Here is a 24,951-nt window from a genome sequence, read left to right on the forward strand (position 1 = left end):
TCTTCTGGAAATCAATTTATGTGACCGTAATGCGCCGGTTACAATGTTTGGAATCATTATTCTTCGGTCCCAGTGGAATCACCAGCAGGAGTTCAGCCAGCATATTGGAATTCAATGCACCATATGAAAACTAGAGGGCGGGTTTATGCTGCATTACATCCTGTTTCACAAATGTATTGGTCTTCTTTTTGAGGATTAATTCCATGCTGCAAGGTGATGACTACAGTGAGGCCATAATATATATTGATATGTGCTCCAAAATGTTTATGTCCTGATGATGCCCCATTTAACAGTAAGGGTTGAAATGCTGTCAACGCCTTTTTGAACGAATGGATATAAGCATGGACTGCTGATTTTTTTAACTTATTGTAGTTTTTGTGTTTCATTACTTTTTCTGTCCCATTGTTTTCTTTTTGTGTTTACACTGTACATGGTTTGTGTAAAGTATGTTAGTGTGATCTGTGGGGCCATTATTTTTGTAAAGGTTTTAACTGAATAATTCACCTTTTTCTATCTCTGGGTGGTGTGGCACCATTTGTTATTGAGTTGTTCTTTTTTCCCTGGAACTACTGTTGTTTATAGTGCCATCCTAAAAGTGGCATTTTCAGAATTGTGACTTAAAATCCGACTTCGACTTTAAATAGGGTTTTAAATTACATTTCTTTACACACAAAACTCGACATTCCCTTCTGCTCCCAAGTGAATGTTATCCTACTGAAGAGGTAAGCCTAATAATATTAAAGAGCTAGTTTGAGAGTTTTTAATTACCAGGACAAGTAAATGTTAAAAGTACATGTCCAACCTTTTAAATACACTGTGCCATGCCCTATGGGCTATTTAGGGCCTACTATAGGGGTAACATATGTATTAACAAGCATTTGCAATGCATTGGGTCTCGCGTTTGCTCGAGTTAGAGCTATTCGCGCTTTAAACTCCTAACTGGACTTTTCTTGCCACATAAACTGAAAAGTAAAAAAGTTTCACATAAGCGAGCCCACGGCAACAATGAAGCGTGACAGAGACACACAAAAGGAAACAGAAGTTCGCTCACAGTGAAACGTATCAGCAAAAGTGCAATTATCCATGTAACCGGCAAAAGTGCAATTAGCTATGTAACAAGGTCGATGTCATGCAGAGGGCTCGACAACTGCCCAGTGAGATCGTGCTGCCTACGAAATAAAGAGAAAAAGTAGTCCATGGAACCTCGTATGTTTTCAGTAGTTGCCCGGTGTGCTCAAGGAGGGCTAAACACCAGAAAAGGCATGACACATGCATGCCTTTCACTAATGAAATGAAGCAAATTGTAAAAGGCAAGGCCACAAACCAACCAAACTGATGGGCATGGTAAAAGACCATAGAGAGATTACACCAGGGACAGAGCGCTTTACGCTCGACCCTAAAAAGGAAGGTTTGAACCTGGCAAAATGTTTACTTTGCCAGGCCAAAATGGTAGTTTAAAACTGTAGACACAGGCTGCAATGGCAGCCTGAGACATGTTTAAAGGGCTACGTAAGTGGGTGGCACAATAAGTGCTGAAGGCCCACTAGTAGCCTTTAATTTACAGGCCCTGGGTACATGTAGTTCCACTTTACTATGGACATACAAGAAAATGAAATGTGCCAATTGGGTAAAACCTAACTTTACCATGTTTAGAGGAGACAGCATACACACTTTAGCACTGTTTAGTGGGGGGACAGAGTACTAGACCAACAAAAAACAGAGAGAAGCAACAATGGAGGAGTAAGGCAAAAAGGATGGGGGAAGACAACATTAAGGCTGGCAGGTCTAACAGTACTCATAAGTCTGAACTATGATTTCTTTGTGATTGTATTGTTATTTATCGCATCCAATAAATAACAATGCCCTGGGCTTTGTTATTTATCAGATGTGATAAATAGAGGACCTTATGAGATTTGCCCTCAAACACATAAGATGCATAATTTAGTGCTTAAAGCATAACATGCTGATTTTGATATTTACTGCACCATAATCTGCATGTCCTTCTCCCCCAACTGCTGAGTCTTTTTCCGCAGCTAAATTTCAACAGATTTGACTTGTTGAAATGCATCACGTGACAAATTCAACTATGGGATTTCTCGACCTACTTACAACTCTGACCACCATGGAAACAATGGTTTGCACAGTTGTCAGATTTTTGCGTGGCACTCATAACTGAGGTATTACAATTCTCTTTCTCCCGCCCCTCCAACATGTGCCTTTTGTAGCTCTTTCTTTATCTATGGGTAGGATGTCAACAGCACTCTTTCACAATTACATTTTGTTGCAACCCTGGTATAGTCTTGAGGCTTTTTCTCCTATGCAGTCTCTGCTGGTGATCGCAACCTGAAGCTCATCTCTGTTAAATGCAAGATTTACACATAAATGGCTCCAGTGATTAATGGACTGCAACCTTTAAAATTCAAAGTATGGGGAGAAAAACACAGCAACCAAAAGGAAAATAGTAGTAAAATGCCAGGATTAAAAGTAGAAACCTGTCAAAGACAGGGAACACTTAACCTGCAACTTTAGTTTGCCAGCTCTAGAATTAAATGGAGAATTGTATCCAACCAGACACCTCACCAGCAGTGATTGGCCTCTGGACAAAAGGAGACAGCCAGATCAGCCAAATGTGGGCAAGGCACTAAATCTAAACAGTTCTGACAATACACTTGCCAGAATGTTGATTGGGTACATACTTAGAGGTATAGCATAACAAGTAGTAGAATATATTTTAACAGCGAATAACTCTTTAGTGAAGCCCACTTAGATTATACTATTCAGTTTCAAAACCCACAACTCTAAATGAATAAAGATACATCTGAAGATACATCAAAGACAGCACAAGAGAAGATCTCCCAAAATAGCACAAAAGCTGTACAAGAAATCATATGAATAGAAAAGCAAGGATCTTAACCTGTGTTGCTTGGTGCAACAGCTTCATCAGACACCTCCACTGTCACGTTGTATTGAGATACTTTTTTCTTCTGGAACTGAGACTTAGTCAGCTGCAAGGAACTTGTGAAATCCTTGATTTTGAACATGTTATCTTCTGGAAATTTAGGAATCTGATCAAGGACCTTGAAGTTCAGGTTCACATTCAAGTCCTGGTCTGAAGCATCCAGGTCTCCAATTATGGCTCCTAATGGGTAAGAAAATATAAAGTTAGTTCAGCATAGAATGAACCAATTTTTTCTGGATAATCATTTCTTAGAATGCCATCTGTGAAAGAGGTAAACACGACTTTGAGACTGAGGACACATTAAGGTTTCTTGTAGTTTCCATATGATACCTTTATGCAGAAGAGGCTTAAGGTAACGACTTATGAATCATCACTACTAAATATAAACCCACAACTTGATTCGCGGAGAAATACACTTTGTGCATGTGTAATATATTATAAAATACCAGCATCATTTCACTATGACATTGTCCAGAAGGCAAGTGCATTCACCAAAATATTGGAACTAAATCAATCTCTGTAGATAAGAAGTGGCTGCGTGTCATTTTCATGCAAGAGTATTGTGTTTATTCTAAAGGTCCTGATGTAAGGACAGAGTTGGGCTGAAATCCTTAGTGTAGAAAGCTGGCCTGGTGTGTAGTGGGTACCTAAGGTACTTACACCTTATACCACGTCCAGGTATCCCATATTAGTGAAGTGTAGGCAGTGTCTAGAAGCCAGGCTCTCTAAAGGTAGCTGTGGATGAGCAGCCAAGGCTTATCTAGGAGACATGCAAAGCTTGTGCAATACCACTGTAATCACACAGCACTTACACACATGAAAGAATGCACTTAGTGTTACAAAGGTAAAGGTACTTTATTATGGTAACACAACACCAAAATTACTGTAGAGGCAATACTCCCTTAGGAGGTTAGAAGTACACAAGATATATACACTAGTTGTCAGAAATAGGCATAAGAACAGTTAGAAAGCAGTGCAAATAGTGTAAATCACAATGGAGAATAGTGGACCTAGGGGGAGCACAAACCATATACTAAAAAAATTAAATGCAAGAGTGTCACCCCAACCCAGGTAAGTGGAGTGTGTAGAAGGTCACTGGGGGTACCCGGAAAGCACAAAGATAATTACCACAACACCCGAAGCAAACAGGAAAGCAGGAGTAAATTACTCGAATTTCCCCAGAACACCCACTTAGAAAACAAGAAGAGAATTGCAATAACCAGGGATGACTGCAAGAAACCAACAGTGGATTCCTGAAGAGGAATACCTGTGGAATGATGGGACCAAGTCCAGAAGACACAGCAGGGTCCAGTGGGGGCAGGAGCCTCTATCCACCAAGCTGAGGATTGCAGGAGTTAGTCGACAGTGAGGAAGAAGAGTCAGCACTGCAACCATGGAGTCGGAGTTGAGTTCCTGGAGGATGTAGGTGATGTCTCACGCTGGAAAGAAGATTGCAGTCAGGTTTGCATGTCCGGATTCCACCAGCAAGCGTTGGCACAGGCAAAACTCGCTGTTGGCTGAAAGTGGTGCTGCCGTGGATCAACAAGGCCTAGGAGGACTCAACCCAGGAGGGGGAATCAGAGGGGAACCTCGGTGTCGCAGAGAGCCCACAGAAGCACAGGCAGCAAACACAGGAGTCCCACAAGATGGGGACACAAAAGGTGCAAATGGAGCCCATGCAGCACTATGAAAAAGGATCCCAGGCTGCAGGAGAGTCACTCAGGGAGCTGTGGGTCTCAGGAAGGAGTGCTGGATGCTGGAGCTACACGAAGACTGAAGACCTCTTGGAAGAAGTGCCAACAAGCCTTGGAAGCTGCAAAGGACTCAGTGCATGGGGGTACTGCCCTGCATTGGAAGGCAAGGGCTTACCTCCACCCAAGTTGGACAGCTGGTAGAGAGGACCATCTGGACCACTTCTGACCACCACCTATGTTGCAGGATCCACGCAGCTCAACAGGAGGGGGGATCCACGCAGCTGGTCGTTGTTGCTGTTGGTGCCTGCAGATGCAGGGAAGTGACGTCCTCACTCCAAGGGAGATTCCTTCTTATTTCCTGTGCAGACTGAAGACGGGCTGTCCTCAATGGATGCACAACTTGGGAAATGCTGCAGAAGCTGGAAGGAGCCGGACAAACAATGTTGCAGGCGAAGTCTTCATTTTTGTTGCAGATTGTCGGGCCCTAGAGAGTCCAGATGTAGTTTCTTTGGTTAGAAGTCAAAGTAAGGGCTGCAGAGGAATCCTGCTGGAATCTTTCAAGCTGAATCTGAGGAATCATCCAAGAGAGAGACCCTAAATAGTCCTGAAAGGGGAATTGGTCACCTAGCTGGGTGACCATCTATAAGGAGAGGGCTCTGACGTCACCTGCCTGACCTGGCCACTCAGAAGCTCCCAGAGTTCCCTGCCAACCTTGGATTCAAGATGGCAAAACCCAGGGACTCTCTGGAGGAGCTCTGGACACCACCCTTGGGGTGGTGATGGACAGGAGAGTGGTCACTCCCCTTTCCATTGTCCAGTTTCATGCCAGAGCAGGGACTAGAGGTCCCTGAACCGGTGTGGACTGGATTATGCATGGAAAGCACCAAATGTGCCCTTCAAAGCATACCAGTGGCTTTGGGAGGCTAACCCTCCCAAGCCATGTAACACCTATTTCCAAATGGAGACCCTGTCCCAAATGAAATCCTTTGTTCTGCCTTTCTTGGCTTGAGCTGCTCAAGCAACAGGAGGACAGAAACCTGTCTGTAAGGTGGCAGAAGCTTGGGCTGCCTGGAAAACCCCAGAAGGCTGTAGGAGCTATACTGGGGGTCCTCTAAGGAGCCCCCAAAGTGCATGGAATCATACAACCAGTCATGCAAATACCAAGGAATATAAACTATGGAAAAGGCTCACAAAAATAGAAAAAGGAAAGAAGGATAGATTGGATTGGTTGTCTTAATGGAAATCAACTGAGAAATAAGAGGGTTCTTCCAAAACAACTCTTTACCATCACCCACTTCACCCCCCTGTTCCTACCTAACATATTTAACTCTGTCTCCAACTTCTTCTTGTCTTACTGTTACTACATGCTGAACTAAGCTTCAGACCATAACTCTCCAATATTATTGATGAAAAGCCCTTTTTAATTCACTTTATAGAACTTAGGGCCAGATGTAGCAAAGGTTTGCAAGTCGCAAATGGCCCGAATCGCTATTTGCGACTGTGCAAAATCGGAAATGGGATGCAAAAATCCCATTTCCGACTCGCAAAAAGCGATGCGAGCTGTTACCGACTCGCAAAATGTGCGACCCGCAAATAGGAAGTCGCAATTTGCGAGTCGCAAACCTTATGCAATTGCAACTCGCAAATTGCGACTAGTCGCAAAAAGCCCAGTTTGCATGTCCCATTTACCACTAACTCAGAGCAGGTGGTAATCATTACCAAACTATAAAAGGAGACTCAGAAGGCATCTGGGTTACTCAAGATGGCGGAGATATACCTGATAGGAGTGAGGAGGAGAGTCCACGTAGCCCAGCAGAGGAGGAGGAGGAGCCAGAGACAGGAGAAGATTTACAGAACAAGTCAGACTCTTTTTCAGCAAACTGAGGAGGAGATCTATGACAAATACCGACTTAGCAGCGCAGCCATACTTGAATTAATTGGATTACTCAAAACACAGCTAGAACGCCAGACTCTGCATGGCTGCGCCATCCCTACACATGTGAAAGTGCTATGCTCACTGCACCTCTTGGCCTCGGGGAGCTATCAGGGGGTCATTGCTGTGGCAGGTGGGGTATCTCAAAGTGCACTATCAAGGTTCCTCAGGGAATTCCTAGATGCCATACTCACACACATGTCTCACTTCATATACCTACCCAGGAATGAGGCAGAAATTAACAGCACCAAGCTGGACTTTTACCGGATTGCCAACTTTCCCCATGTCATAGGGTGTGTAGATGGGACACATATTCAAATATGCCCCCCTGCAAACCTGGAATATCTTTTCCGCAACAGAAAGTGTACCCACTCACTCAATATTCAGGTTGTTTGTGACGCCCATTATGTCATCACTGACATTGTTGCCAAATTTCCAGGCAGTACCCATGACTCCTACATTTTTAGGCACAGTGGGATACACCAACGCCTGGAACGTGGGGAGTTTGGGGACGGATACCTCCTAGGTAGAGCTGCATACACCTTGTAGACATACACACAGATCAATGTGCACACCAACCAGGACTTTCTAACAGTGTACTGTTTGTGCCCAACAGGTGACAGTGCATATGCACTACGGCCATGGATAATGACTCCGTTCTTAACACCCAGCAATGAATGTGAGAGGCGATACAATAGTGCACATAAGAGGACCAGGAACCTGAATGAACCCACCTTCGGATTGCTGAAAGCAAGGTTCAGATGCCTCCACCGCAGTGGAGGTGCCCTCCAGTATACCCCCATTACAGCATTCAAAATTGTTGTCGCATGCGCCGTCCTGCACAATATTGCCACCCGACGTGGGCTACCTCTCACCCCTGCAGACCCAGATTCTGAGGATGAAGAGCAGGAGCAAACACATCGCCATCATGGGGATCGGAGCATCGCAAATCAAGGCAGACTGAGATGGCAACACATCGCAACCCAATACTTTGTAAGGTACGTGTCAACTTCAACCATACTCACCTATTGACCAAAAACTCCATTTGTTAAGTGGAACAAAAAAACTATTTAATATGTGCAGAAATTGAACTATTTACAATTACAAACTGTTCAGGGACTTCAAAAAGCCAACCATTCATGGAGCACATTGCCGTCATGTGCCCCAACATCAGGGACAGGGTTTTGTCTATGACCTACGGCGGCCTCTGCCAGCCTGGCTGGTCCCAGGTTGTTCTGCAGTGCTGTGCCTGGTACTCCCACTCCGGAGAACCCTAGTGTCACCAGCAGAGACACTGCTCACAGTGGAGCCCTCTTCGCTGTCCTGGGGGTGTCCCCTGTACTCCTGGACACATGCCGTGCCTCCATTAGATCGATCACATGGATGATCCGGCCCAGGCCTCGTGCCACATCCCCTGCAAAGTGGCCCATTTCCATTTGGAGGCCAACTGTCCTTCTTGACAGGCCAGTGGTGTTGACTGCCAGACTGCCAATTGATGAGGCCATCCTGTCCAGCCTCTGGAGCAGCTGGCGGTCCCTGCGCCGCCCACCCTCGCTCTGTGACAGTAGCCCAGCCACCAGTTCCCGCATGGGCAGGGCTAGGACCCCAGTGTTTGTGCCTATGACGTCCAATTGTGCATGGAGCTGCTGCATGCTGGTCTCGTTGCTCCTTACAAAGTGGTGCAGAACCCCACTAATTCTCCCTAACATTTGGTTCTCCCTAACATTAGCAGTTGTGCCTCGGTCATGGTGGTCGATGGACGCCCGGACTCAGCCTGCAGCCCTGCTCTCCTCAACCTGCGTTGCCTGCGCAGCGGTGGATGCCCTGTGAGCTGTACCGTGGCACTCCTGGCTGTTGCTGGCGCAGCCTCCGGAACCACTGTTGCAGCAGGTGTAGTCATCAAGGGGATGGTGTTGGTGGTGCAGGTGGGAGTGGTGGCAGCTACTGTGCTTTCCTCATGGGGCTGGCTGACTGTTGGCACCTGGCTGCTGTGGCTTGTGGTGGTGTCTTGTGGGAGACCTGTGGGACATGGGGAACAGACTGTCAGTGTCTACTATCTGTTGCACACTTCCTAATAAACATTTGCCTATTGACTGCCTACTTGACTACATTGCCCATAATGCATCATTCTGGTGTTTGCTACCCTGAAATGGAGCTATCTTGGTTGTGCATGCCCCTGTGTACATGTTGGGTGGGGGTATGGCATTGATGGGGGTACAGGCATATCACATGGTACTCACCGGTTGATGTTGTGGGCTCAGAGGTGTCCAGATCTCCAAATCCTATAACTGCCTCCTGCTCCAGGGTCTCCTCCACCCTTTCCTCCAGGGGTGTGGGTGGTGGTACGGATGATGGTCCCCCTCCTGTGCCTGTTATCTCCCGGAGCCTTTCTGCCACCCTCTCCTTGGTCTGGGAGCGGAGGTCATACCACCTCTTCTTGATCTCATCCACACTCCTGTGGCTGACCCCCAGGGAGTTCACTTTTTCCAGAATTTCCAGCCAGAGTTGTTTTTTTGTTGAGTCTGTCACATTGAGGGCTGCCTTCCCAAAAAGATCATCATAGTGCTGACAGCATTCTTCTGTCAGCACCTCCAGCTCCTTCTCAGAAAATTTTAATTTCCTCTTTCTGGGTGTTTCTGCCATTGTAGCTGCTGTTCCTCCTGTTGGCTGTTCAGCAGTTTAAAATGGGTGTGGTCCTCCCTCCTCCCAGGTGTATTAGTAAACTTCCTGGCTGTGATGTCATCATTATGTGCCAGGAAGTGTTTCCAGAGTGTCCTGGAGTGGTTTCTGGAGTGTTCTGCAGCACCTGCATTCAATTTACATGGTACTCGCAATTTGCGACACCCACTCGCAAATTGCGAGTCCGTTTTTTGCGCGGTCGCAAACAGCGACCTCGCAGACAGTGGACTCGCTATCTACGTTGCGACTCCGGGTGCGAGTCGCAATTTGTCCACGGAAATTGTACCTGCATTCCTATTAGTGACACGCAATTTGCGAGTCGCACATGCTCGCAAATTGCGAGTCGTTATTTTTTTTGTACCTACATCTGGCCCTTAGACTTCTAGCCACTCCAATTTGCATGAAGGTAATCTGGCAAACAATTGCTGGCTGGTAGCAAGGGTTCTGCACCCTTTGGGCCCCTTGCAGCCCCCTTAGCTGGGCGACACCATGCTGTCATCCAGCTAAGGAGGCAACAAGGGTGGGAGCAAGTACTGGGGGGGAGGGCGGGGTTACCACGCAGCACCTTTCAAAGTGGTTACAATTGCTTGGACTCCCCCTCCTAATCACCACCTTTAGCCTGCCTAGAGGACAGCTTCCCCACATGTGCCCCAAGCCTGAGAGTGTAACGCTGATACTTTAACATTCAGAAGAACGAGCTCTATATGCAAGAGAGATTAGTCAGCACCTCCAAGTGGTGAGTTTCGACATACAGCGTGAACACTAGATATTATTGCTCAAAGGGACCTTCAATGTGTCAGCAATGGAATTGTTAGAAATGGGGTCTCTGGTTGACAGTCATTTTGCACTCTGTCCAAGCAGGGACCCTCTCTCTAGTCAGAGCAATGGAGATACACGCTTAACATAACCCCTGCTCACCCCCCCTGGTAGCTTGGCACAAGCAGTCAAGCTTATCTCAAAGGCAATGTGTAAATTATTTGTACCAACACACACAGTAATACAGCGAAAACACTACAAAATGGACACCACACCAGTTCAGAAAAATAGCCAATATTTATCTAAATCAAACAAGACCAATACAACAAAAATCCAACATACCCAAGTAAAGTTATGAATTTTTAAAGTAAAAAGAGTCTTACTCCATAGAAAACAATGGATGAGTTGATGTTACAGAAAGTACCAGGTTTGAGTCAAACATAAAGCCGCACAGGTAAGCATGCATCGGAAAAGTCAGCGATGAGTTAAATCCTTACTCACAAGTGAGGCCGTGTGTTGTTTCTTCTCCGGTCGGGTAGGAGATGAGTCGTTTTTCTCTCCCGCAAGAGAGCGATGCGTCGATTTCCGGATGGGCAACTCGGGTCCAGGCAGGTTCACGTCGATTTTAACACCCAGCAATATTGCGTGCGAAATCCAGCCACATGAGGATGAGAATCCACGGTGCATGGGGTTGGTGTCAGTTTCAGCAGCCGCAAGCGGGTGCTGCATAATTTCTCCAGCAGCGATGCTGGTGATGCATCGATTTCCCAGCCGCGATGCAGGTGGTGCGTCAGTTTCAGCTGCGATGTAGGTGGCGTGTCATTTTTACAGCTGCGTTGCAGGTGGTGCATCTAAGTTTTCCATGCAAGGCTCCTGTGTGTGGATTTCCACCTGGGTTCCACCAGCTACACATTTCAAGGGCCCAGGGACAGAATAGGGCACCACTTGGCAGGGTAGCAGAGAGTCCAGGTGCTGGCAGAGGAAATCTTTGATGGCCCTGAGACTTCAAAACAGGAGGCAAGCTCAGTCCAAACCATTGGAGACACTTCAGAAGCAGGAATATACCACAAAGTCCAGTCTTTACCCTCTTTCATGCAGAAGCTGCAACTGCAGGCCAACCCAGCAAAGCGCATTCACAGGCAAAGGGGCAGTACTCCTCCTCCAGCTTTTCAGCTCTTCTCCCTGGCAGAGGTTCCACTTGGTTCCAGAAGTAATCTAAAAATCTGGGGGTTTGGGTCCACTACTTACACCCCTTTCGGCCTTTGAAGTAGGCAAATTTCAAAGGAAAGGCTCTGTTGTTCACAAGATCCTGCCTTGCCCAGGCCTGGCCCCAGAAACACACCAGGGGGTTGGAGACTGCATTGTGTGAAGGCAGGTGCAGCCCATTGAGGTGTTAGTGTCAGCTGCTCCCTCCACTTTAGCCCAGATGACCCATCAGAATATGCAGGCAACACCCCAGATACCTTTGTGTCACTGTTTAGTGGAGATTCAAAAACAGCCTAACTATCAATCTGACCCAGACAGGGAATCCATAAGCAGGCAGAGTCACAGAATAGTTGGAGCAATAAAATGCACACTTTCTAAAAGTGGCATTTTCAATCAGACAATTTAAAAAACAGTTTTACCAAAACATGTATTATTAAATTGTTAGTTCAGAGACCCCAAACTCCAAATCTCCATCTGCTCCCAAAAGGAAACTGCACAGAAACGTTATTTAAAGGCAGCCCCCATGTTAACCTATGAGAGAGATAGGCCTTGCAACAGTGAAAAACAAATATGGTAGTATTTCACTGTTAGGACATGCAAAACGCATCAGTACATGTGCCACCTTTAACATACACTGCACCCTCCCCTTGGGGCTACCTAGGGCCTACCTTGGGGTGCCGTACATGTATAAAAAGGGAAGGTTTGTGCCTGGCAAGTGGGTACACTTGCCAGGTCGAATTGGCAGCCTCAAACTGCACACACAGACATGGCAGTGGCAGGTCTAAGCCATGTTTACAGGGCTACTCAGGTGGGTGGCACAATCAGTGCTGCAGGCACACTAGTAGCATTTGATTTACAGGCCCTGGGCACCTCTAGTGCACTCTACTAGGGACTTACTAGTAAATCAAATATGCCAATCATGGAAAAGCCAATTACACGTACAATTTACACAGGGAGCATTTGCACTTTAGCAATGGTCAGCAGTACCAAAACCAGCAAAAACAAAGTCCAGCACACAGTCAAAACATAGGAAGCAGAGGCAAAAAAAAGACAGGGGAGACTACGCTAAGGATGCCAGGTCTAACAGGAATGTTTTGTGATTCGCCTGGGATCACAGTTATATTCATATGCTGCAGAGGCTCGAAATGTTTTAATCTAGTTGTATATTTGCCATTTAATTTTGTGGCTCGCCGCAAATATTTTAACAGTTAAACCACGCTGTGTTCACTGGCTTCCTAAACTGCGGTTGGATCAAAGCTGTGTGCTCCGATCCTGCGACTGCAGGGACTCATCAAGGAAGGAACGAAGCTCAAGCTGTCTGAGCCTGGCAGTTGGAGTTGGCACCTCTGGCTGCAGTGCCGAAGAATACCTTTCCTTTTAGACAGGCACCAACATCGGCCTGGTTGTTTCCTGAACTTATATAGCCTAGCAGCGGTGCCAGGCAACTGCAAAGAGCCGCATTGCAGAAGCGTAACCAGGTGGAATATCGCTACCAATGCATGACTAACTCAGCTCAGTACAAACCGGGAACACGTTCAGGATATAATGCTCAACCTGCTATCCGTTCCGATTTGTGGTAACCAGACCCTTTTAAATTCGACCGGTACTCACCTTAATAGACAGACGGCACTGCCTACATTCCCTTCAATGCTGGTTGCAAACTTATCAATGCCCGCACTGAACGTCTGTGTGGCTTGAGACCTGACCAAGCCTGCTCCCTTCCGACCGCCAGCTGCCCCCAGTTCAGTGAAACACTGGCTGGGCTGCACCCCATGAGCACCTCTGGCTGGTTACAAGTGCTTCTGGGACGCCTTTAGCTCTTGCCACGCTGTTTTGTTGTTGCTGGAGGACCTCAGCCTGTACCACCATTTTCCTTGGCACCGTCATCCTGGCTGCAGATGCTGGCATAGAGGGCGAGGTACTTCTGACAGGCCACGTTAATCCTTAGATTACCTTGAGTTCATCCCTTCCGTTGCCTAAACTGTATTTACAGTATCCTTCTGAGTGCTCCTTTTCTGTAAACAAGCCTGTAAATTTTGTTCTTATCTTGTCACATTTGCTGTGCATTCAAAGTCAGAGGTCAAATGTCAGGCTTTGTCGTCCAGGGAGACTGGTGCTTACTTTTCTTTCTCTGACTTCAATGTGAAAGGCTTTCTGTAACAATCATGCTGGCTACTGGGGGTAGCTCTGGTAATTTTGAAGTGTGGTGGAATCAAATATTTCAATACCAGCAAACAAAATTAATACACTAGGTGATAACATCTTCACACATTATCCTTTGTGCATTGTATACTTTTATCAGTAAAACTGTTATGGTCATTTCTTCAATTGAAGATGTGTTATCTGTTATGGCAGTGTGCTACCACACCATAGATACTCCCCTTTCCATTCCACTCTACTCTGCACCACTCCATGCCACTGCACTCTGCTCTGCACCACTCCACAATCCACTCTATGGCTCTCTGCACTGCGTCACTGCACTCTACTTTACGTCACTTCACACTATGCCTCTGTACTCTACTCTGCATCACTCTACTCTATACCAATGCACTCTACCCCACTCTACTCTAGTATGCACTACTTCACTCTAGGCCACTCCACTCTACGCCACTCCACTCAACGTCACTCTACTTCGCAACCCTGCAATCAATCCCTCTGGACTCTATGCGAATGCACTATACAATGTACCAATATACGCCAGTGCACTCTATGCCATCCACTCTACGCCACTCATCTACTTTGCATCACTGCAGTCTATGTCACTGCACTCTATGCCACTGCACTATACCCTGTATCACTCCACTCTACCATGCACCATTCCACTCTATGCCACTTCACTCTACTCGAAAACAATTAACTCTGCACCACTCCACTCTACTTTATGCCTATGCAATCTATACTGCATCACTCCACTATTTGTCACTTTACTCTATTCTGTACCACTCTACTTCATGATACTGCACTCTACTCTAACCACTGCACTCTGTGACAATGCACTCTACACTACTTTACTCAAAACCAATGCACTCTACACCATTACGCTCTCTGCCAATCTACTCTGCACCACTGCACTCTATGCCACTGTACTCTACTCTGCAATGCTCTATGCATCACTGCACTCTATGCCACTACGCCACACACTTTTGTATCTATGTCACTGCACACAACACCACTGTGTCCTACTATGCACCACCATACTCTATGGCACTGTTCTCAATGCCCCTCTACTCTGCACCACACTACAGCACTGCACTGTACAACAACCACTCCATGCCACTCTACTACACCCCACTGCACTCTACGTCAGTACTTTACTCTCTGCCACTGAACTCTACACAGCTCTACTCTATGTCACTGCATCCATGCCTCTGCACTCTATTCTGCTCTATTCTAGGCAACTCCATGGCAATGCACTCTACACCACCACACTCTACGGCAATCTACTCTATATTACTCCACTCTACACCACTACACTCTACACTGCACCACTCCACTTTGCACCGCTCCACTCTACGCCACCCCACTCTGCTCTACAACACTGCAATCTATGCCATTGAACTTTAAGCCACTCTACTCTGCACCACTGCACTCTTTGCTCCTGCATTTTATGCCATTTTACTCTGCATCGCTCCACTCTACACCACCGTACTCTAAGCCAAATTCACTCTAAGTCACTCAAATTTACTCTGCACCACTGCACTCTACGGCACTATACTCTATGCCGCTGTACTCTCCACCACTTCACTCTACTCTGAAACAAACTACTCTATGCCACTGCAAACTAGGCCACTCTATTCCAATCTGCACTACCCCACTCTATGTCAATGCACTCTACATCACTGAACTGTATGCCACTCTAGTATACTCTGCACCACTGTATTCTATGCTACTTCTCTGTATGCCCTCTACTCTGCACCACTGCTCTCTACAACAGTGCACTCTACACCACTGCACTCTATGACACTCAACTTTGCAACACTGCAGTCTTCACCACGGAACTCTACCCCACTCTATTCTCAATAAATCAATCATTCAATCAATTGTTTTTAGAGCCCGCTACACATCTGTAGGGTTTCAAGGCACTGTGGGGTATGCCCTCAGAGTTCAGTCGAAGAGCCAGGTCTTGAGGTCCTTCCTGGATTGAGGTAGCAATGGCAAATGTCTGAGGTGGAGAGGTAAATTGTTCCAACCTTTTGCTGCCACGTAGGTGAAAGATCTTCCTCCAGCCAAGGACTTCTTTATACGGGGTACGCTGGAAGTGACTGCTGGGAGGAGCGGAGAGGGCTGGATGGGGAGTACCAGGTGAGGCAGTGGTTGAGGTTGTTGGGTTCGATGTTGTGGAGGGCTCTCTAGGTATATACCAGGAGTTTGAAGTTTATCCTCTTCTCGACGGTGAGCCAGTGGAGTCCTCTCAGGTGTCTTATGATGTGTTCTCTGCGGGTGATGTTCAGGACGAGTCTGGCGACAGTGTTCTGGATTTGTTGCAGCTTTCTCAGGTTCTTCTTGGAGGTTCTGGCATAGAGGGCGTTGCTGTAGTCAAGCCTGCTTGTGATCAGGGGGTGTGTCATGGATTTTCAGCAGTCGGATGGTATCAATTTGAAGATCTTCCATAGGAGTCAGAGGGTGTGGAAGCAGGTGGATGTGACGGAGTTGACGTGTTTGGTCATGGTAAGCGCTGACTCGAGGATGACACCGAGGTTTCGTGCATGGTCTGTGGGGGTGGGTGGGCTGTTGAGTGTTGAGGGTCACCAGGAGTCATCCCAGACTGAGGAGGAAGGTCCCAAGATGACGATCTCAGTTGAGTCAGAGTTCAGCTTGAGGCAGCTCTCCTTCATCCACTTGGCGACTGCTTCTATCCCGCCTTTGACATTCTTCTTGGTTGTTGAGGGGTTTTCAGTCAGGGAAATGATTAGCTGGGTGTCATCAGCGTAGGTGACGATGTGCATACCGTGGTTCCTGACAACTGGGGTGAGTGGGGTCATGTAGATGTTGAACAGCATGGGGCTCAACAAGGATCCTTAGGGTACGCCACAGCTGATTTCTGTAGGTTCTGAGAGGAGTGGCGGGAGCCTGATTTTCTGTGTTCTGCCTGTCAGGAAGGAGTGCATCCATCGAAGGGCCTTGTCGCATATGCCTGCTGTGTGGAGTCTGGCGCAAAGGGTGCGGTGGGACACTGTATCGAAGGTATCTGAAAGATTTAGTAGGATGAGGGCTGCTGTTTGGCTGCGGTTGAGGAGGGAGCGGATATCAACTGTGGCGGCGAGCATGGCAGTCTCAGTGGTGTGGTTAGTTCTGAATTCTGATTGGGAGCTGTCCAGGGTGTTGTTTTCCTCGATGCGTTAGTGGAGATGAATGTTGATTGCTTTCCCTGCAACCTTGGCTGGGAAGGGCAGTAGCGAGATAGGGCGGTAGTTCTTGAGATCCGTTGGGTCGGCTGTGGGTTTCTTCAAAGGTGGGCAGATCTCTGCGTGCTTCCAGTCCTTGGGGAAGGTTGCTGACTCTAGGGATCAGTTAATGGTCTTGCAGAGCTCTGGTGCGATCGAGGCTCTGGCCTTCTTGAAGATGTAGTGGAGGCAGTAGGGGCTCTGGAGTGGATGGTGCTTATGATGGTGTGAGTCTCGTCCGTCGTGAGGGGGGTCCAGGTGTGCAGGAGCCGTGGGGGTTCAGTGGAACCACTGCACCCTATACCACTGTACCACTCTACTCTATTCCACGGCACTCTATGCCACTTTAAAATACTGTGCACAACTACACTCTAAACCACTTCACTCTGCACCCCCTACTCTGCACCACTTAAGTCTATGGCAATACACTTTACTTTTGCTATGCACCACTGCACTCTACACCACTCCAGTCAAGGTCCTACTACTTTACGACACTCCAGTCCACTCTTCACCGATCCGCTCTACACCACTTCACTTACTCCGAAACAATCTGCTCTACACCACAGTACTCTATGACACTGCACTCTTTGCCACTGTACTCTATGATGTGCCACTCTACTGTACGGCGCAGTGCTCTGCGCCACTCTACTCTGAAATACTGCACACTATCCAATGTACTCTACACTGCTTTACTTAAAACCAATGCACTCTACGCCAACTACTCTGCACCACTGCACTATACGCCACTATACTCTACTCTGCAACACTCTACTCAAAGCCACTGCACTCTAGGTCATTGCACACTATGCCACTCTACATCATTGCGCTATATGTCACTGCACTCTATACCACTCTATTCGACTCAGCACCACAGTAATATACACCACTGTTCTCTACAACAAACTACTCTGCAACACTCTACTCTATGCCACTGCACTCTTCTTCTGCAGTGTTCGCCACCGAACTCTATGGCACTGCACGCTACACTACTGCACTCTAACACACTCTACTCTGCAATACTGCACTCACCACCACTGAACTCTATGCTACTCCGCACCACTGCACTGTATGCCACAGCACCACTCAACTCTACTACACTCTATGCCATTACACTCTGGATCACTCCACTCCACATCACTGCACTCTACACCACTGCACACTAAGCCACTCTACTCTACACCTCTGCACTCTATCCTGCACCACTTCACTTTACCCTGCAGCACTTCACTCTAGCCTGAAACAATCTACTCTATGCCTCTGCACTCTACACTCTGCCACTCAACCCTGCACCACTCCACTCTACACCATCGCATTCTACACCACTGCATTCGACGCTGTGCCACTCCACTCTACGCTACTCTACTCTGCACCACTCTGATCAATGCGAAAGCACTCTACACCACTTTACTCAAAACCAATGCACTGTGTCACAGCAGTTTATGCCAATCTACTGTGCACCATTGTAATGTATGACCCTGCACTCTAGGCTACTCTATTCCACTCTACAACACTCCACTGTGACACTGTACTCCATTAAACTCTACTCTACTCAGACACTCTACTCCACTCTATACTACTCCACTCTACAATACTCCACTCTACCCTATGTCACTCTATAACACTACTCGACTGTATGATGCTCTACGCAACTCCCTCTACTCCATTCCATTTCACTTTACTACACTCTATTCTACAACACACAACTCCACTCTACTCCACTATTCTTCTGAACTAATTACTCCACTTTATGCCACTCCATTCCAGTTCATGCCACTCTATGCCACTGCACTCTCCACCACTTCACTCTACTCTGAAACACCCTACTCTATGCCACTGCACGCTACACCACTCTGCACTATCCCACTGTACGCCAAAGCACTCTATGCCACTGAGCTCTAGGCCACTCTATTCTACTCTGCACCACTGTACTCTATGCCACTGCTCTGTATGCCACTTCACTCTGCGCCACTGCAGTCTCCGCCACTGCTCTCTACAACAATGCACTCTACAACACTGCACACTGTGACACTCTGCTCTGCAACACTGCACTCTCCACACTGAACTTTATCCCACTCTACTCTGGGCACTGCACCATATACCACTGTACCACTCTACTCTATGTCACTGCACTCTACACCACTTTAATATACTGTGCACAACTACACTCTAAACCACTTCAGTCTACACCCCCTACTCTGCACCACTCAAGTCTATGTCAATACACTCTACTTTTGCTGTGCACTATAGAACTCCAGTCTCACTTCACTTTACCCTGCACGACTTCACTCTAGTCTGAAACAATCTACTCTACACCACTGCATTCTACCCCTTGCCAATCAACCCTGCACCACTCCACTCTATGCCATTGCATTCTACGCCACTGCAATTTATGCTGTGCCACTCCACTCTTCTCTACTCTGCATCACTCGGATCTATTTCAAAGCAATCTGCTCTACTTTACTCAACTCTGTGTCAATCTACTTTGCGCCACTGCACTCTACAACACTCCACTCTGACATTGTACACCCTTAAATTCTACTACACTGTGACACTCTACTCCACTGTGACACTCCACTTTACAATACTCTACTCTATGCCACTCTGCAACACTACTCCACTCTATGCAACTCCCCCTGCACCATCCCATGCCACTTTACTCCACTCTATTCTACAACGCACTACTCCATTCTACTCTGCTATTCCACTCTACTCATTACTGTACTTTATGCCACTCCATTTCAGTCCATGACATTCTATGCCACTACACTCTATGATACTCAACTCCACTCTATGCCATTCAACTCTACTACACTACTCCACTCTATGCCACTCCACAGTGTGGCACTCTACTCTGCTCTACACCACTCTACTCTACAACACTCACGCAACACTCTCTTCGCCACTCCACTCTGCTCTACACCACTTCATAACACTCTACACCACTGCACTCTGGGACACTGTACTCCACACTACGCCCTTTCACTCTACCACACTCTACTCCTTCAATGAGCCTCCACAACATCAAATGCCAATCCAGTGTATGCCACTCCATGACACTCCACTTCACTCCACTACACACTACTCACCTCTACTCTATACCACTCCACGACTCTGTATGTCACTCCATAACACTACACTCTACTCCACAATACGCTACTTAAAAAAATTCCACTCTCCTTACCACCACTATCGTTATGCTCAACAGCAGCCAAGAAGGTGTACAACTTGGTTAAAACATATTGGCAAAGTCAATATCTCTTTCAGAGGTGCAACCTATTGGCTTTGCCAGTGCTTGTTTCCCACTTGTGCTCTCATCGGATATTGGGAGGTAACACTTCAAGCAGAAAGTGGTCAGCACCCTGTTCTTCATAAGAGACAGAGTGCTTCAGAGAACAGGTGTCTTTTCTAGATGCAAGGGCTAGATTGAAAAACTCAAATGAATTTAAAGGATTATTTATGCAGGGAGAGGAGTCTGTAAAAAGGCGCCACCTCGAACCTGACAACGATCTGACAACTGAGCCTTCTTCCACATAGAAAATCTCCCTGGAGTCAATTAAGTTGATGATCCATACTGCAGTAGAGGCTGCATTTGCTGTAAGAGGGTTCCTCTCTTCTCAAAACTCAGAGGCTGATGCCAGTGGCTGATCACTCTATCCTGCTTGTGATTGAGGATGAGGAGTTTCAAGGTACAGACATGGCTGAAGTGTTGTATCTTAGTGTTATCTTAGAACCAGACAAGGAACATGAATTCTTCAGCCAGTATCGGAGGAGAGGGTCAGAAGGTTTGCCTGTACATTCCGCTGTGAGGAAGGTGATGCACCATGAACCATACCTAATGCTGATTATTTCTAAGGAGATGTCATCATCTTATTCAGCGGATAAGAAGATTGAAGCAGTGGTCAAAATGGACTATGCAGCTCCTAATTTTCCGAGCAGGACATCTTCATAGTCCAGCTACATAATCAACACTTTTTAAAAATACGTTCAGTCCTTAGCAGATTTTACAGACACCCTGTCAATAGTGGAACAAGGGAGTCTGGTTTCTTTTGGACATTTCGCCTGATGTCTTGCAGGAGGCTGTAGCAGAGTCAGGGGCTATCATAGCAATGAGGAGGGACCTCTGGCTGAGCCCTTTCGATGGTAGACAGCGCAGAAAACCTTGTTGATGCACTGATGTACTAAATTGTTTGGTAACTACCTGGAGGGCATGATAAAGAAATCAGTGGAGGACAGGAAGCTGTTAGCCCCCGTGACGTATGTGTCAAGTAGAAGGGTTCTTGGTTGCAGAAGATCATTTGGTCCTGCATCTATACCCAAGAGGTGCTTAGCCCATTCAAGGTTGGGGGCCCCTCTGGGTGATAAGTCCATGTTTTCAACCAATCCAGCTTGTCTCCAAAAGTATGACTATCCAACTCCATCCAGCTCTCAAGTAGGAGATCTCTTAGGAAATTTTGCAAAATCTAGTAATGATCAACTCCCAAAAACTGGATGATGGAGACTGTTTGGATAACTACAGAGTAAATATTTATTCTTCTCCTCAAGAAACATTCTGACACATTTCTCTTCAAGGAACAGGCTTGTTGATTAGCTCTGTTGGAGAGGATGCAAAAGTTGATAAACAAGGCAGCCATTATTCCACTGCAAGAGGAAGAGAAGAGAGAAGGATATTATTTGATCATCATCCTTATTCAAAAGTCTTCATGCAAGTTCAGGCCAGCCTTCATCCTGAAAGCTTTCAGCAAGTTCATCCCTACCAATCATTCAAGATGCTACGCCCTGAAATCAGTGCTATCATTGCTTAAAGTGAAAAAGTTCCTATCCTCAATAGATCTCAAGGATGCCTTCCTACACGTGCCAATGAAGAGAGGACCCTATAGATTCAATGCTCCTGTGTTTAGGAGAACCATTATGAGTTCCAGATGCTTCTGTTCCGCTGGCATCTGTTCCAAGATTCTATACAAAATTGTTAGCTCCAGTGGTGAGTAAAACGAATACACCGTTGATTAGTGTGTTGCCCTCTCTTGATGACTAGCTGATTGTTTCTGGCTCTTTTTTTAAGGGAACAGAGAATTTTCAGGTTGTGTTCAAGATCCTTGCAGACTTGAGCTTCCTAATAAGGCTAGAGAAATCAAAGTCTGTCCCATCACAGAAGATTCAATTGATCGGAGTCATCTTCAGTATTTCCCTGGGACAGGTGTTCTCTTTAGAGTACAGAAAGCAGAGGCATTTGTCAAATGCCCTGTAGAAATCACAAGCATCAATCAGAGAATGGCTGTTGGTACAGAGGGGCATGGCGTCTACCATTTCAATTGTTCCTTGGGCCCAACTGCATCTGCACCTGTTAGTAGATAACCTCACCACCTACTAGAATCCAGCATTTCAAGAATTCAAGGTCTTGCCCTCAGTCCTCCCTCACATAGTATGAGGGCAACGTTGGTTACTTCTTCCTCAGTCCTTGGCGAATGAATCTTCCTTTCTTCTTCCCAAACCAAAGGTTCTGACAACAGATGCCGGCAGTAGGAAGTGTGAAGCATGTCTGGAGGATAAGGAAATCCACGGAATGTGGGATGATCATGCCTGTTGAGGTCTTCCAACTGGAATGAGCTAAGGGCAGGCCATTTAGCTCTGCTATACTTTGCCTCAGAGATGTTGGATCAGGTGGTCATAATCCAATCTGACAACGAAGCAGTAAAAGCATATATAAATCAACAGATGGAGGCAGGGTCCCCATCACTGGCTCACAAAGTGCAGGCAATTTGTTTATGGGCAGAATTTCATCTCCATGCTCTATATGCAGTATATCTTCCAGGAAGGGTATAGATTTATACTTGGAAATCCAGGTTATGTTAAAATTCACTAAACTAGAAACTCGGTTCAACCTACCAATGAAAGAAAGAATGAATGAATGAATGAATGAATGCCATTCATAGAGCGTAGAAACTGTCCAATGCTGCAATTTTCTTTCATCTTGACATGCATATGCAGTAAACAGTGAAATGCTTGCTTAATCTAGTGGAATGAATAAATAACAGGTGGATACAGGGAATTAGGTGCTATATCTTACCAATGCCTTCATTTTCTTGAACTTCAAATCGCGTCAGGGATTGGCCACACACCGGTGGATTGTCGTTGATGTCCTTAACATTTACTTCAACTTGTACTGGGCGTTCCAGCCAATTGCCATTCTTATCTTTTGCAGACGCATAGAATATATACTGAAAATGTAAAAAATGCAATTAAAAAGTTAAAAGTTACATGATAACTTTAACAGGGAAAGGTCAGTGTTTAGCTATAACAACCATTAATGTTAATGCTAATAGAATAGCAGTGATTTGGAATGTGTTAGTTGTTCCTGCACGCACAATATTTAGCTTTTCCGTCGAGCTCTAGAGCTCCTTGGAAGCTGCTTTGTCCAGTATCTTACCCGAGGGGTTGAGCAAAGGTTTTTTCATTCACGTGAGTTGACCACTTGCTTCAGTTCACCACGGATTTCCCTACTGAAGATAGAACTGTTTATTCATAAAAGTTATATTTGTCAGATGGTAGTTTATACCTATTTTATAGGTTTTCCTAGACAATGATCATTGAAGTTGGAGATATGGGCGCTGGTATCTTCACTAGTGAGTTGCGTAAATTGCTCCATTCTTAATGAGTCAGTGATAATTGCAACACTATGGGCCTCATGTACTGAAGGTGGGTGAAAGTGTGTGAATAAGGCTTTGTGACTGCAAAACACCTTTTAATGATATATCCCTTTTATGAGTCATAAAAGTCTTTCCAACTTGCAAAATGGGTTTTGCAACCCTTTCAGAATCACACACAGTAAGGGCGTGAAGGAGGCGTTTCCCTCCTCTTTGTAAGTTACAATGTAATGGTAATGTATCAATAGTTTGTGTTCCCAACTGCAGTTGGAAAACATTGAAAAGTTACCATCTTCCCGGTTGGGGGGGTAAATGATTCAGAAATGAAAAGCTATCCCTGTGGGCCATCTTCCTTTTTAGAAATCGTTTTGAGAGGCCTCTGGGGAGCAGGTAGTGGTTCATGGACTACAATGCCTCCTCTCAAAGGCAACGAACCAACTGCTAGTGGGCCACCCTATGACGAGGATGTTTTAGCAGAGAAAATGCTATCTATATGGACCTCCCCCTCGTCTAAGGTGAGAGTAGCATAAAACTCCGCACAACTGGAGGAGGTCACTTTCATGATGGGCGTTCCGGAACTATCCAGACAAACAGTGTGAGAGTGAGAAGGTCTGCCAACTGTGGTAATTGTAATATAAGCATCCAATAGTTCCCTCGAGGGTGATCGGAAGAACCACTTTACGATAAATGAGGTTAGGTCTACCCTTAAAAACACTTAAAATAAATCAAACCTGTCAAGATAATTCTATCGAGCAAGCTCATCTGGTATTATTCTTTTCAAATGACATTAGAAGAACAAGAAAGTGCTCCATGTGATAGTGCAGGACTGCTGCTGATTAGTGACAAGAGAGTGAGGTGCACAGCCAGACAGTAAAAAAAGAGATAAAGTGTTGGCTGTTTTTACGTTATTTTGTAAAGAAATGTAAATTTATTTAAGTTTTTCTTGGGAAAGCCTAATCTCACTTATCATTAAGTGATTCTTCTTAACTTCTTTTGTAGGAATCATTGTATACTTATATTACTAGATGTGCCATGTTCCTCGGATTGCTGGATTGTCCCTTAGTTCTCATTTTTGTTACCTGTGGTAATTGGGCTGGTGAGCACAAAGAGCAATAATTGACTTGATAGCTATTTGTGTGTACCAACCAGAAGGTTTCCAATATCCTGCTCAACACACCCAGGAGGAGCTGTTAGTCTATGAGGAGATAATTTTCCACCTTCAAAGGAATTCACCTGATGATGCAAGTGTACACAGGCTGACGTAGTACAGACCACCGCCAAAGACGACCCCAGGAAACAAATAGAGGTAATACCCTACAGCGAGTTTCAGTGGGAACCGGCCTCAACATAGAATGCAAAGCTGTCAGCACTTCCTTTCAAACCTGGCCCCATTTTCTACATCCCATAAAGACATTAACAGGGCTAGGGAATAACTACTGAAGATCAACCAACAACTTATTACAAGAATAGAGAATTAACAACACAAAGGTACATTTTTGGAGCAACTTTCAGAAACAGCTTCCCAATGATTGTTACATGACTCCTCCTTGCAATAGTAAACAATGCTGCAGGTCTGAAGAGCTATGGGGGAAGCACAGAATTATGTCCACAAGCTGCTGTTAGTAAAATCGAACACCCCGAGGTGGTAACCCAGTGACAGACATCCCAGAGGAAAGTAACTTTTATCACTGACCAAAGA

At 46.0% G+C, this 24,951-nt stretch overlaps 1 protein-coding gene across 2 annotated transcripts in view; it reads right to left on the bottom strand.

Moving 5' to 3' along the window:
* The window catches only part of CDH17 (cadherin 17), a 371,516-nt gene that overhangs the window by 101,872 nt on the left and 244,693 nt on the right, over positions 1-24,951 (bottom strand). For both annotated transcript variants that reach the window (XM_069220475.1, XM_069220476.1), the window contains 2 exons: positions 22,676-22,826; positions 2,915-3,139 (listed from right to left, as the gene is read on the bottom strand). In XM_069220475.1, coding sequence (XP_069076576.1) covers positions 2,915-3,139; positions 22,676-22,826 — 376 coding nt within the window. The remainder of the gene's footprint in view (positions 1-2,914; positions 3,140-22,675; positions 22,827-24,951) is intronic.

This window comes from Pleurodeles waltl, chromosome 2_2 (assembly GCF_031143425.1).
Source record: "Pleurodeles waltl isolate 20211129_DDA chromosome 2_2, aPleWal1.hap1.20221129, whole genome shotgun sequence".
Taxonomy (NCBI): domain Eukaryota; kingdom Metazoa; phylum Chordata; class Amphibia; order Caudata; family Salamandridae; genus Pleurodeles; species Pleurodeles waltl.